The sequence below is a fragment of the Canis lupus genome, chromosome 26 (genome assembly GCF_011100685.1).
Source record: "Canis lupus familiaris isolate Mischka breed German Shepherd chromosome 26, alternate assembly UU_Cfam_GSD_1.0, whole genome shotgun sequence".
In the NCBI taxonomy this organism is placed as follows: domain Eukaryota; kingdom Metazoa; phylum Chordata; class Mammalia; order Carnivora; family Canidae; genus Canis; species Canis lupus.
In genome coordinates this window covers 3082022-3094465 of record NC_049247.1, presented here as the reverse complement: position 1 = coordinate 3094465, position 12444 = coordinate 3082022, and the positions used below count along the sequence as shown (strand labels likewise).

The 12444-nt window shown below is 54.1% G+C and overlaps 1 protein-coding gene across 1 annotated transcript in view; it reads left to right on the top strand.

Annotated features, from left to right (window-relative positions):
- The window catches only part of TMEM132C (transmembrane protein 132C), a 203009-nt gene extending 191101 nt beyond the window's left edge, over nt 1–11908 (top strand). Inside the window, 4 exon segments of the mRNA NM_001197119.1 lie at nt 2316–2521; nt 3960–4233; nt 5093–5284; nt 10464–11908. Coding sequence (NP_001184048.1) covers nt 2316–2521; nt 3960–4233; nt 5093–5284; nt 10464–11651 — 1860 coding nt within the window. The 3' untranslated portion in view covers nt 11652–11908.
- The last annotated feature ends 536 nt before the right edge of the window (nt 11909–12444 follow it).

The following is a 12444-nucleotide window of genomic DNA, read 5'->3' as shown; positions in this document are numbered from 1 at the left end:
CCATGAGTGAGAGGATCCATCCATGTGTTCCCCTCCCAGCTGCTCCTGCCACTGTCCCCAGCAGATGGAGGAGCTTCTCTCAGCACAGCCCTCACCAGCTGCCCTTTCAAATAGAAGCAAGAGTTGGAGATGAAAATCGGGCCCAGAGTAGCCATCCATAGTTCCCAGAAGCTGAGGAAGGAGAGGGTGATCACTCGAGTTCATTGCTCAGCATTGATGTGATTTAACTGGGTCCACAGACCCCTGGAAGGAGACACTGCTCCTTCTAGAGTACACAGCCCCGACAGGAGACAGATCAGCAAATTGGCAGTTATAGCTTAGTATATGGTAAGTGCTATATGAGGAGTCCACGTGTGAATTCATTAACTCCAAAATGTTATGCGAAACTGTATGTATATGCATTTCCGTAGCAAAAATTAGCTTGACATGTGTTCTCAAAGGAGTCAATGGCCCCAAAAAGATTAGGAAACACTGCTTGAGAGCTTTCTGGTAACTTTCAAGTAAATGTCTTATGTTTCCACTGCTCTTGGCTCCATCATATCTCAGTCTCCCTTCACCCTAAGATCCTTGTCTGGTTGTCTTGAAGCAGACATCCTCCTGAAGAAAGGCTTCTTCACTCATCTATCTAGCTGTCCATCAATAATCTATCCATCCATCTGTGTGTGTGTATCCATCTACCTGTCCACTCACCTATCCAACCACCCTTCCAGTCATACATTCATCCATCCACCCAACCATCCATATATGCATTCATCCATTCATCCATCTACCCACTCACCTGCCCATCTACATATCCAAACAGCCATCCGTCCATCCACCCACCTACCCATCCATCCATGCATCCATACATACACACATTCATCTATCCAGTCATTATCCACTCTGCTAGGTTCCTGCTTCATGAGCATCTGCTGTGTGGAACTGTATCAAAGATTTAAAAAGATGTGCTTCTTTCCTTCAAGGATTTCATAGCTTGGTGGTTGATCTGGACACACGGGGCCAGTATAAATCACATCCGACAACTTGTATATGCAAGACAGTCATGCCATTTCTTGAAAACACAAATTGATTTCTAGTCTCAATTTTCAATTCATTAAGGCTGCAGAACATAATCCCAGTCTAATTTTCAAAAGATGTAACTATTGCCAAGGCCTTGGGAGAGGGGGGCTTCCAGTCTTCTTGAGTGTTCTGCTTACAATCTCTCGGGGCATCCATCACCAGTCAGATACAGTCCAATCCCTGCTCATAGTGCTCCTTCAAGCCCACTCCCAAGGGACATGGGCATCTTCCTGCCACATGAGAATGGCCATGGGGCCGTGGGCAGATTCATCTCCGTAAGGGATTAGATTTTAGAACACATAGTCTTAATGTTCGCAGACTTTTATCCTATTTTCTATGTGTTTATATTGCTTTGTGCTCTGTCTCTGCTCTTTCTTGAGGCAATGATGTGGTAGGAATGGGAAAAGCAAAGGGAGGAATACAGGGGGAGGGACATAGGTTGGTAGTCACTAATGCGATGCGGCCATTCACAAGATAAGCAGTTATACTACAAATACGTAAATGATCCTGGGGGGTCGGCAAGGTGCCTGGCCAGGCCAGTAGGGAAGAAAGGGTGTTCTCAGGCAAAGGGAGCCTGGTGCACAGAGGCCTGGGTGCCTCAGACTGTCAGGGATGTGTATGATCAGAGGAGAGGGTGTAGGCACAGCAAGTCAGTCTCCAGAGGAAGGTAGCATGAACCCTTTAGATCCTGGGAGGCTGACTGGGGTGTGGCTCACTGTATGAGCAGACATCAGCCTGAGGAACAGACACTTCCAGTGTCCACTCAGAGCTCAGTCTCAGCTGCAGCTCTACACAGATTCCAGTTCACTCTGTGATTATACTACATTCCACCTCAAGCTTCTACTATGTACTATCCCAGGGTCTTTTCAGGTGCCATGGGCCTGTATCTCAGCCTGAAAGTGCCCCTAACACATAGGGGCAGTGAGAGATGGGAGCTGATACATAATATTCCTGCTTCCTACCCTTCGGTGACAATTTTGTAGGCTTTCATGAGGTTCCAGAGAAACTGATCCACAGCAAAAAAGTAAAGAAGTAGCTTTCTGTTGACTCATTCTCTTTCTTTCTCACTCTGCTCCCTACTCGCTTCCCCCTGGAGCCATCTCCCAAGTAGACCAGATGCACAGAATCCTTGTCTTAGGCTCTGCACTGGGAAGACCCTAAATTAAGCATGTGTGCTTTGCTAGAGGAAAACACAAATGGAAGAAGAGTGGTCAGTAGGGCCTGGTGACTTCTCCACCCCCTTTCTGTCTTTGCAGGTGTCTGAAAGATGTGACTACGTCTTTGTCAATGGCAAAGAGATGAAGGGCAAGGTGGATGCGGTGGTGAACTTCACCTACCAGCACCTGAGTGCCTCCCTGCACATCACCGTGTGGGTGCCCCGGCTACCCCTACAGATTGAGGTCTCTGACACAGAGCTGAGCCAGATCAAAGGCTGGAGGGTCCCCATTGTGTCCAGTAAGAGGTGAGCCCAGGATGGGAGATGCACCAGGGCCGTGATCCCAGCGGCTTTGTTGATGATGGAGCCAGGACAGGGCCCAGCACATGGTAGATGCTGGCCTGATTGTATGTTACATCTTGTCCAGCCTAACCATGGCCCAGGATAACCAGCCAGGCAGGAGGCTGAAAAATGGCAGGATCATCATCAACCCCAGACTGTGTACACTTTGGACTTGAGCTTCCTGTAGATGCTCCTGAAAGTGGCTCCCTTAGAATGTGACATGAGAGAAGTGATACATTTTTCTAGCCTCTCAGCCCTCAGGGAAATTTGAGTTTGGGGCTATTTACTCTAAGTGAAATAGTAGCTTCTTTTTCTGTGCTTTATGAATATCTACAAGCTTGATTGGCTCTGTGCATATCAAATAACCGTATAAAACTTAATTGCATTCATATTGGACCATGGTGTCACCATTTGCTCTTAAACCAAAAAAAAAAAAAAAAAAAAAAGAAAAAAAAGAAAAAGAAAAAAGAAAAAAGAAAGAAAGAAAAGGCTCTAATTTATTCTGTGTGACTCTGGATTGTCATATGGAGGAGCTGGGGTCGTTTCCTTGGTTCTGTGGTCCTCTGGTCAGGGGAATAAGAGTTGTTGTCACCTTCCTGGTCTCCTTCCTGGGATCTTCCATCTTGAATCCTCAGGGCTCCTTTCTGGAGTCTCCCAGGCAATAGATCTTCATTGCAAGGGGCAAGCCAGCGTGCACTCAGGGAGAGCCTCTCTACCCATAAGACACAGCATCTCCCTCTCCAAGGAAAACTTGAAGGAATCTGCCCCAGCTGGGCGGGGGGTCAGCCATGAATCCAGGCAGTCCTTCAGACTGTTAGATGATCACAAGTGACCCAGAGAATGAGTGTGCTCCACGTCCCTGGGGAGGGCAGACCTGAGACTTGCTGCCGCAAGGAGATTAAGAGTGCGTACACGTGGCACCTAGAAAGGCACGTCTACCCCAAGAGCATAGTACAGCTCTGTTCAATAAAACTGGCTGCAGTGGTGGAATGTTCTAGAACCACAGTGTCCACTGTAGCAGCCCCTAGCAGGTGGGGTTATGGGGCACTTGGAATATAGCTTGCGTGACTAAGAAATTTAAAGTTTTAATTTGTTTAATTCTTATTCATTCAAATTAAATTGTAAGTAGGTGTGTGTGGCTGTTAGCTATCATTTATTGGATTGTGTAGACTTCGTAAGTGTGAGCTCTTAAGCCTTTTGTCAAAGGATGTCTTTGAGAAGGAGAAGCCTAACCCTGTGTGCTGCCTGTGGTGGAATCAGCGCTCCCGCAGGGTCTTGAGGCTCCTGCTGGGACTGTTGTCTCCTGGAGGCTGCGGCAGGCACCTGCCTAGTCTGGCTTGCAGCTCCAGAGCATCTTTGGACCCATTCCTGGGACCTGAGGGCTTCTTCTCTTTCCCCCAAGGCCCACTCGAGAGAGCGAGGATGAAGACGAGGAGGAGCGGCGGGGCCGAGGCTGTGCCCTGCAGTACCAGCACGCCACGGTGCGGGTCCTCACCCAGTTCGTGTCGGAGGGCGCTGGCCCGTGGGGCCAGCCGAGCCACCTTCTCAGTCCCGACTGGCAAGTCGACATCACCCACTTGGTTGCAGACTTCATGAAGCTGGAGGAACCTCACGTGGCCACACTCCAGGACAGCAGGATCCTGGTCGGGCGGGAGGTTGGGATGACCACCATCCAGGTAGGAAGCCAGAGCTCAGGATTTCTGCATGCCCCGAGCTGAACACCATGCCTCACACTGGGGGAAGCTCACAAGAAGGGTCGGTCCCTGGCCCAACTTCCTGGCCCCCAGGATGGTGTCCTTAGGACTCCAGGAGATGAGCCTGGACCAGCTCTATGAGTCCCAATCTCCTTACAAACAGAATCAAGAAGGCTGTCCTACACCTCTGAGAACCCCACTCCCCCACCTTCCATGCTGCTCCTGCCCGTGGCTGGGGGAAGGAGCCTTCCTTCTTCCCTTAAAGCGTTTAGTCATTCTGCCATGGATTCATCCAACAAGCTCTCTTCAAAGTCCTACTACCTTTTGTTCAAGGAAATGCACTGTATGGTAGGATCTCAGATAAGATGACAGGGAGTGGGAGGGGCTTTCCTGAAACCCCTCAAGCTCTGCCGCACTGAGTGCACCTTCTGGGGATATCATTCTGGATCCTGAGACCACAACCATATGTGGAAACAATGGGTACATTCCCATCATTTCACCTGGAGATCTCAGGTGGCACAAAGTCAACTTCATGAGCCTGGCCCACAGGATGGCCATGCACAGTTAGCCAGGTTGTACAGTGTACAAGAGTGCCTCATCTAAACGGGAGGAGCCATTTCATTTTAAAAAATAGAATGGATTTTAATATTTATTGCAATTTTCCAACAGAACTAAAGTTTCTTGGGGAAAGGCAGCTTTATCTGATTCTTGCAAAGGCTTGCTACGGGCAGGTGCGTCTATAGTGGGATCCCTTAGCCCCATATTCTGGACCCAGGCCTGGGGCAAGGAGGAAGCAGTGCTGAGGGAGATTCCAACATTTGGGAATATTCTGTTCTGCCAGGTGTTGTCTCCGCTCTCTGACTCCATCCTGGCAGAGAAGACGGTGACCGTGTTAGATGACAAGGTATCGGTGACAGACTTGGCCATCCAGCTCGTGGCTGGGCTGTCTGTCACCCTCCACCCCAGCACGGAGAACAGCAAGGCCATCACCGCTGTGGCCACAGCTGAGGAGCTGCTGCGGACCCCCAAACAGGTAGGGACCCAGAAGCCAGAGGCGGAGAGGGGCAGATGAGCTTCTGTGCCTGGCTCCACAGGGAGGGCCTGGTCAGAGCAGCTGGACCACGTTCCAGAAGGCAGTGACAGGGGCTCAGAAAATCCACAAGACGACATCGTCTGTGTCCTGGGCTCTGTGATGAACCGGAGTGACAAGCTCGGTGGCTGAAAACAACACCCACTTAGGAGCTCAGCTCTGCGGGCCGGGAGCCCGGATGAGCTAGCTGGGCGCTAGGCCCAGGGTACCTGGGGGCCTGAGTCGGCGGCCGGGGCTCTCCTTGGGGTGTACTGGGGAGTTGTCGGCCTCCATGCTCCTCCTCTCCACAGTTCTGGGTCAGGTGTCTGTTTCTCTGTGGGCTGTTGTCCGGGGGCATCTCTCGGGATCCCAAGGCCCCCCGTGTTCCTTCTCACTTCCCACACCCACATTATCTTCAAAACCAGCAATGTGCATGGAGTCCTTTCATGCTTTGAATCTCTGACCTCCCGTCTGCTGCCATCTAGAGAAATCTGTCTGCTTCCAAAGGCTCCCATGACCACGCTGGGCTCACCCGGATGATCCAGGCACATCTCCCCATCTTCAGGTCAACTGCGCGGCACAACCTGGCATAATCACGGGAGCGGCATCTCATTACAGTCCCAGGCTCCAGAGCTGGGGGCAGGGCCATTCTAGGAATCTTGCCGTCGCTCACTGACTTTGCTCCAGGGCATCAGCGGGAGGGTCCCCATCTACCTCAGGCCCCCAGAGCTGGCTTCCCTCCATCTCCTGGGGGCCTGGTGTTTTCTGCTTTCTAAAGAGCAAAGTAAGGGGGCTGGAGAGGAAGTGGGGAGACAAAGCAGGGAGCAGGGAGCTTTTGCTGAGAATGGGTGATTAATTAGGGGCTGATGGGCACGACCGCCCCACTGGCAGCGCCCCTGCCCCCGTGCGGTGCCTCCATCTGCTCCCATCAGCCCATGGTGATCGGATGTCCCAGCACTGACTCGGGGTGGGGGCATGTATGGATGTGGTCCATTCTATTTTCAGACATGACTCATGAAAGGATGGCGCTCTAGCTTATCCCTGGGCGTGCGTGTTAAGTCATCTAGAATTTCTGATCCTTGGGGAAATGCGTTGGCGCTCCTGAGTAAGCCCCGGGTTCACCGCCCTGAAACGAGCTAACAGAGGGCCTTACCTTCATTCACGCACCGGGGTCAATGGAGATGGATTTGGGCAAGCCCACCGTGCGCTGAGGGCTTAATTCAGACTGTCTGCCGTTGGCGGGTGGGGGCTGTTTCAGGGGAAGTTCTTTCTCTGTCTAGGGTTTGTGGAGAAAAATGAATTCAGGAAGGAAGGTCAGCCACGATGAGCTCGCAGGCAGTGGGAACGGTGTTTCAATGTCAGCCCTTGGCGTGCGGAAAGCTCGCACCTTGGTCTTGATGGTTCAACCCTGAGATACAAAAGCTGAAAGATGTTTAAAGCTGTAAATATGAGGGCAAGAGGAGACACTTCCACTGTGCTTCATCTGTTTGAGGAAAGCCAGGACAGAGAAGTGAAAGGGGAATCCCTGGCATTCATGCTTCGGATCTAGGCTCCCGAGGGGGGCCCGTCTCATTGCGTGACTTGCCAGTGGATGTGGACAGAGGGGAGGAGGGTGGGAACCAAATTTCTGAGCTCTGCTGCCTGCCTTGCTTCTGATGCCCTGGGAAGGTGAGCCTGACGTGAGGATTCATGTTCAAATACTTAATTCGCGTGGTGACGGGAGCCCCGGTAGAGGAGTCGGGAAGTGCTACGAGGGATGGCAGACAGTCGAGTGTGTCCCCCGCCCGGCCCCCAGAGTGGGCTCCTGGGGAAACCTCCAGTCAGTGTCGACCAGGGGCAAGGGAACCCGTGGAGGGCTGCCTCTGCATGGACTTAATTCCTTGCACGTCTGGCTCCAGGCATGGCCACATGGGTTCCAGAGGCCAGGGCGTGCCCTCAGGCAAAACCATCTTGCAGAGCCGACCCCTGAAAGCCGAGCAGTGGGTGCCATGGGGGAGTGGAAGGCACCAACAGTGGGTGCCACGCCCTTCGCAGATCCCATGCACAATCCCCCTCACCCCTGCCCAGGCCAACGGCATCAGCGCTGGTCTGGGCTTTCAGGTACGGGTCCAGAGACCCAACCCAGGCTGACCCCAGCCTACGCCGGCATTGATCGGTTCGTGCCTGGAGGTTTGTCTTCAGGTCAAGCTAGATCCAGCTACTCACTGTCCCCAGAAACCTTCATCTTTATTATCCACAGTTGTTCTCAATTCTGGAAAAACTCCAGCCATGATTTCTTTAAATACCGAGTTCTCCCATCTGTTCCTTTCTGGAACTTGTCACCAAAAACTCTTACCTGTCCCTTGTTTCTTTCAACTAGTCTTTTGTACGTTTCTTCCTGTGATTGTGTTGTGGGTAAATTCCTTGGCTCTGTCTCCCCAGATGTGTCTAATCTGCTTTGCCCACGAGCCATTGGGTAATTCGTTTCCACTGAAGCATTTTTTGTTTGTTTGTTTCTATGTGGTTCTTCCCACACCGTCCTGATCTTTCCCCGCACAGCCGTGCTCGGCGTGTGGCATCTACTCTGTTCCATGTCCCATGAACTGTTTGTTTCATGGGCTGTTTTGTCGTTGTTGCTGGCTTATCTTATTTTATCATCTTTCTCAGTTGTTCTATTATCCAAAATCCTTGCTCTGCTGGTCGACATGAATGTTTTATGACTCCCTCTCATGGTAAAGCCTTCTCCTTCAGGATTATGAATTTTTTTTTTTTTTTTGAATCCAGAGGGCCTCTTGAGCTGCGGCTGCTTTGCTTTACTCCCAATAGGAATTCTTTGCAGTGCTGCATTTGCATGGTCCCGCTCCACGTGCATCTGGTTGTTGGCGGCCATGCGCCATACAGGTCGGGTCACTGCAGACCCCACCCCACTGGTGTGTGGAACCAGTGGGGTTTTGATTTCAAGGGGACACATTTTCCCAGCAGGGCTCAGAGCACAAATAAGTATCGTTGCTCTTTCTGGCCAAGCAGGTAGGATTTTCTCATCCCCCTCTCGGCAGTCCTGGCTGTATGCAGAGGGTCTCATCCTATCTGACAGCCCCTGGGTGGGCATCCGGCTCCCCGCCACTGGCTGGCAAGCCTTCTGAGCAGTTCTGACACCTGCCCCCAGGCCACCTCGGTTACAGTTAATTATATGCACCCCTCTGGGATGCGTTTCCTCTTCACTTCTGATTCCTGGGAATTTGCATTGTTTTTGTTTGTTTGTTTGTTTTGTATATTTTTGTCTAGTTTTTAAGTGGTTGATCCTCAGACAGTCTACTTTGTTGTTGGAACATGCCCTTAAACAATCTCTCTCTCTCTCTCTCTCCATCATCTCTTCACTCTTCTCTCCCCCGTGCTGGTCTCCTGTTCCAGCAGATCCCCCCCACCCCACCCATTTGCAGGATGGCCACTATCATTACAGGCCTGCACCCCAACTCAGCAGCCCCAGGGAATGCAAATTTCTCATCTGCGGTTTCTGCCAGAGCCCAGGGAACCCCTCCCATCGGCCAGTCTCCATCCTAAGCCCTTTCCCGAGCCAATCACTGAGGACAGGATGGTGGAATATTCCGAGGCCAGGCCTTGGTCATGTGCCCGGGTCTGGCCCTGGAGGGGTCGGTCTAGCCCACCCTGGGCACACAGACCCTGAGTGGGGAGGACCTGGTTCCTCCCAAGGGAAGCTCATGTTCCAGCCCCTGCTGGAAAGAAGGGGTAGAAGACAGCCAAGCCACGTAGATGTCCATCTCAGATCCTGTGGCTGAGGTGTGCACACTCCCACTGGCAGTGTGGGAAACTAAGACCCAAAACGATCATTCTAAAAAAAAAAAAAAAAAAAAAGGACCAGGAGAAATAGTGGATGCATGTATTTATTTCAAAACTCATGTCAAATTCTCCACCCTTCCACATCATGCTCAGAAGCCAGGATAAGAGAGGACCCTGGATCCTTTACCCATAACAGATCCCCGGAGCTCCATCAGCTCTTCGCAGTCTTTCAAATGCCTGCCCTGCTCCTTGCTTCTCTCACAGAGGTTAGCCTGCACCCCAGTTATGGGAGTGCCCACGCCTCCCCTCCAGGCCTCCCACCACCTGCCCCCAATTCCAGAGCTCCCTGAGTGCACATCACACACACACACGGAGCACACTCAGACCACCGCAGACTTAGCATCCCCACCCACCACCACCAACAACCGTGTGTGTCTCCTCTCCCTTTCTGGCTCCCAGCCCTCCCGCAGCCCTCTGCAAGGCTCCTCGGTGTCTGGCATGGGCTTCTCACACACGTCACTAGATCCCCAGTCTTAGGTAATAGGCAAGAATTCCAGACACATCAAGACTGTCTCCATCCCCGGGCCCACACAGTGACCTCAGAGCCACAGACAGCCAGGAGACAGGGCAGCCGTGGTGGTTAGGACTCAGGCCAGACCTCTGGACTCAAACCCCAGCCTCAGCACGTGCCTATGTGAGCTTCACAGAGGGAAGTGAGGAGCCCGCCCTGCAGAACAAGAAGTGGTGATGGTCACGGCATCGACTTGGGGTGTCGCTGTGAGGGTCAAGTGAGTCTGTGCACAGGTGACACAGAGGACAGCGGCAGGTTCCCAGGAGGCACAGCTAGCATTGCCCCTTGGCAGCGGGGTACCGAGGGTAGCCGCGTCCCAGCTCCCATACCCGTGCATGTGTCACCCGTCACCGCCGGGCAGGATGGACTTCGCGGGTGTGAGTGAGATCCTGAGATAGGGAGGTTATCAGGGACAATCCAGACCCGGTAACAGGCTGAACCATCGGGAGAGGAGGTGGAGGCATGGGAGCAGCAGCAGGGAGCATCAGGACTCGGCGTGGTGTCTCTGTGACTAGAGGCCACGGAGGGTCTCAGCCAGGGGTCATTGTGCGGGTCCTGGGTAAGGATGACGCTGGCGATGTCACCCCAGGTCTACACGTGTTCTTAAATTACAGTGATTCTCGTATCTTGATATAAAACCTGTGTGTCTTCTCCCCAGATTCATCAGCCGCCAAGTCTGGATCTGAGTCCAGCCTCTGGACTTTGGGTTCTGTGCTGGGAGGGCAGGCGGGTTCCGAAGAGAAGAGGCCTCCCCGCCCGCAGACGGTGCCCTCCTAACAGCCTCTCTCCCCGCAGGAGGCCGTGGTCAGCACTTGGCTCCAGCTCAGCGACGGCTCCGCCACCCCCCTGGACATCTACGACACCAAGGACTTCACCCTGACCGCCACCTCCCTGAACGAGGCCGTCGTGTCCACCCCCCAGGCCCGCTCTCCCAGATGGCCGGTGGTGATGGCCGAAGGGGAAGGCCAGGGGCCGCTGGTGCGAGTGGACATGTCCATCGCCGAGGCCTGCCAGAAGTCCAAGCGCAAGAGCGTCCTGGCCGTGGGTGTGGGCAGCGTCAGGGTCAAGTTTGGCCAGGGCAACGCCGACTCCAGCCGCGGCGCGGACGGCGACAGTGGCGAGATCAAGAACCACGCCAGCGACCGCCGGCAGAAGAGCCAGGAGCCCGAGGGGCACCTCCAAGGCAGCCCGGGGGAGCGCGAGGACGGCGCCCTGCAGAGAGGCGACAGCACGGCCAGGCCGCTCCTGGACAACAGGGTGGTGAAGAGCGGCCGGCCGGACGCGGGCAGGCCGTCCGGGGGGGACCAGCTGCAGAACATCCCCCTGGACTTCGCCAACTTCCCGGCGCAGGTGGAGCTGCCCCGGGCGGGGGGCGGCCTGGGGGCCAGCGACCTGGTGCAGACGCCCCGGGGCCTGAGCGACCTGGAGATCGGCATGTACGCCCTGCTCGGCGTCTTCTGCTTGGCCATCCTTGTCTTCCTCATCAACTGCGCCACCTTCGCCCTCAGGTACCGCCACAAGCAGGTGCCCCTGGAAGGCCAGGCCTCTGTGACCCACTCGCACGACTGGGTGTGGCTGGGCAACGAGGCGGAGCTCCTGGAGCACGCGGGCGAGGGGTCGCCACCGCAGGACGAGCACACGACTGTCCTGGACCGCGGGCCGGGCGGCAGCGACGACGGCAGCCGGCTGCTGCTCAACGGCGGCGCCCGGCAGCACGTGCAGGGCCAGGTGCACCGGGCGGGCTCGGCGGGCAGGCCGGCCAGGGACCCGAAGCTCGAGCCCCTGCATTCGCCCACCTCCAAAAGGAAGAAAGTGAAGTTCACCACCTTCACCACCATCCCGCCCGACGACGGCTGCCCCACCGTGAACTCCATCCTGGGGGGCGGCGGCGGCGAGGACATCAAGTGGGTGTGCCAGGACGTGTCCCCGGGCGCCCCCAAGGAGCTCAGAAACTACCTGGAGAAATTCAAGGACCCGGCCTAGGCCCCCGCGGGGCCTGGCTCCTCGCTCGGCTCCAGAGTGGGCTGGCCGGGGCGTCGGAGGGTCTGGCCGAGCGGGACGCACCGGGGCCGGCGGACCGCGGAGGCCTCCGAGCCGGGAAGGGCTGTGTGCCTCTTTTGCAGCAGCGGGTTTAGCAGCCGGTGACGGTGGAGTTCCCAGTCAGCGGAGCAAACTCCGGCCTGCACCGTCGGAAAGTGAGTCTATGAGTCAAAATAGAACAGACAAGCTACCAAAAATTATTTGTTAAAAAAAATGCAAAAAGACAAATAAAAAGACAAAGTGATCATCTCTTTATATTTCTAATAAAGGAGCAAAATCTACAGCGAGGGTCTGCCAAGGGACAGGTTCAGTGTTGGCTGGGCATCCCCTGGGAGGACTGCCTCGATCCTGGGTGTGGGGAGAGAGGGCTCAGAGCCCCAGTGCCTCTTGGGGTGAACCTAAGGGTTTTCCATCTTTACCTGATAATCTTCTGAGTTCCCATGCTGTCTCCCTCACACCCCATGTTTTCTTTCTGGTGTCCAAGTCCACTTGATTTGTATTTAATGTTTATTTCCGAGGGTCAAATGATATATTTTTCCTAAATTAAACGTACGTTATATTCCTATATGTTAGATGTATTCTTAGCAACAGTCTCAATTAACCCATCCTTAAAGTAGTAGGTTTGATGCTTTTCTCTATCCCTCCATCCTTGATGTTTGTTGAGGTTTTGCAATCAGAGGGGAGGAGGCGCTGTCTTGACCTGCCACCCCTGCCACCGTGGCCCCAGGTCCACAGC